General features: G+C 43.3%; 1 protein-coding gene across 3 annotated transcripts in view; it reads right to left on the reverse strand.

Moving 5' to 3' along the window:
- The window catches only part of LOC106874584 (RB1-inducible coiled-coil protein 1), a 121,680-nt gene that overhangs the window by 44,033 nt on the left and 76,325 nt on the right, over positions 1–1,322 (reverse strand). For all 3 annotated transcript variants that reach the window (XM_014922372.2, XM_014922371.2, XM_014922370.1), the window contains exon 8: positions 192–363. In XM_014922372.2, the coding sequence (XP_014777858.1) occupies positions 192–363 (172 nt within the window). The remainder of the gene's footprint in view (positions 1–191; positions 364–1,322) is intronic.

Here is a 1,322-nt window from a genome sequence, read left to right on the forward strand (position 1 = left end):
GAGAGAGGGATGGAGACAGAGAGAGGGATGGAGATAAAGAGAGAGATGGAGACAGAGATAGGGAGGGAGACAGAGAAAGAGAGAGACAGAGAGAGAGAGAGAGACAGAGAGAGAGAGAGGGAGGGAGACAGAGACAGACAGACAGACAGACAGAGAGAGAGAGAGAGAGAGATGTGTATGTAGTAAATTACCTGTTGATATATCCAGTCTAGCAAGGAAGGTGAACGATGACCACCACTATCACTAACATCTTCAAGCATAGCAGGTTCAACAGGATTAGTTTGTGAGAGAGGACTGGACACTAACGTCTGAAGACTGTTTAACAGTGGAATACGGCCAAGAAGTCTTAAAATCCCTGGAACACTGAGAGAACACATAGAACAATGGTGTATATTAATGGACTGAGGTAGTAGTAGGAGGAGAGTAGTGAGTGGGGGTGAAGTGGAGAGACAAAAGATATGTGAAAGTGAAAGTTATCTCATTAGCAATCATCATCATCGTTTAACGTCCGCTTTCCATGCTAGCATGGGTTGGACGATTTGACTGAGGACTGGTGAAACCGGATGGCAACACCAGGCTCCAATCTAAATTTGGCAGAGTTTCTACAGCTGGATGCCCTTCACGCCAATACACATTGTAATTTATATAATAACATAATTAAGATACATAAGCTCATTGTGTGTGTGTGTGTGTGTATTATCTCTTACTTGTTTCAATCATTAGAGTGTGGCCATGCTAGAGCACTGCCTTGAAGAATTTTAGCCAAATGAATTGACACTGGTGCTTTTATTTTTTAAGCCTGGAATTTATTCTGTCAGATTCTTCTGCTGAACTGCTAAGTTATAAGAACTTAAACACATCAACACCAGCTGTCAAGTGGTAGGGGGGGGAACAGACACAAAGACATGCACACACACACACACAACAGGCTTCTTGGAACTTCTGCCTACCAAATCCACTCACAAGGCTTTGGTCAGCCCAAGGTTATAGTAGAAGACACTTGCCCTAGGTGAAATGTAGTAGGAACACAGAACCATATGGTTAGGAAGCAAACTTCCTACCTCACAGCCATGCCTGCACACACACACACACACACATAATTAAGATTCAGTTGAATTAGGTACTTATGTTGAGGCACCAAGTCAGTCCAATAGTATCCACACAGCTTGAAGTAAGGTGAATAAAATACATACATACATACATACATACATACATACATACGTTCGTGCTGCAGATCGAGGTGAGAGGGATAACTTCCCTTGGCAAACAGGACACAGTCGTGTGTCGATAAGCCAGCTGGAGGAGATGTCCTCCTGGCGCTA

This window comes from Octopus bimaculoides, chromosome 8 (genome assembly GCF_001194135.2).
Source record: "Octopus bimaculoides isolate UCB-OBI-ISO-001 chromosome 8, ASM119413v2, whole genome shotgun sequence".
In the NCBI taxonomy this organism is placed as follows: Eukaryota; Metazoa; Mollusca; class Cephalopoda; order Octopoda; family Octopodidae; genus Octopus; species Octopus bimaculoides.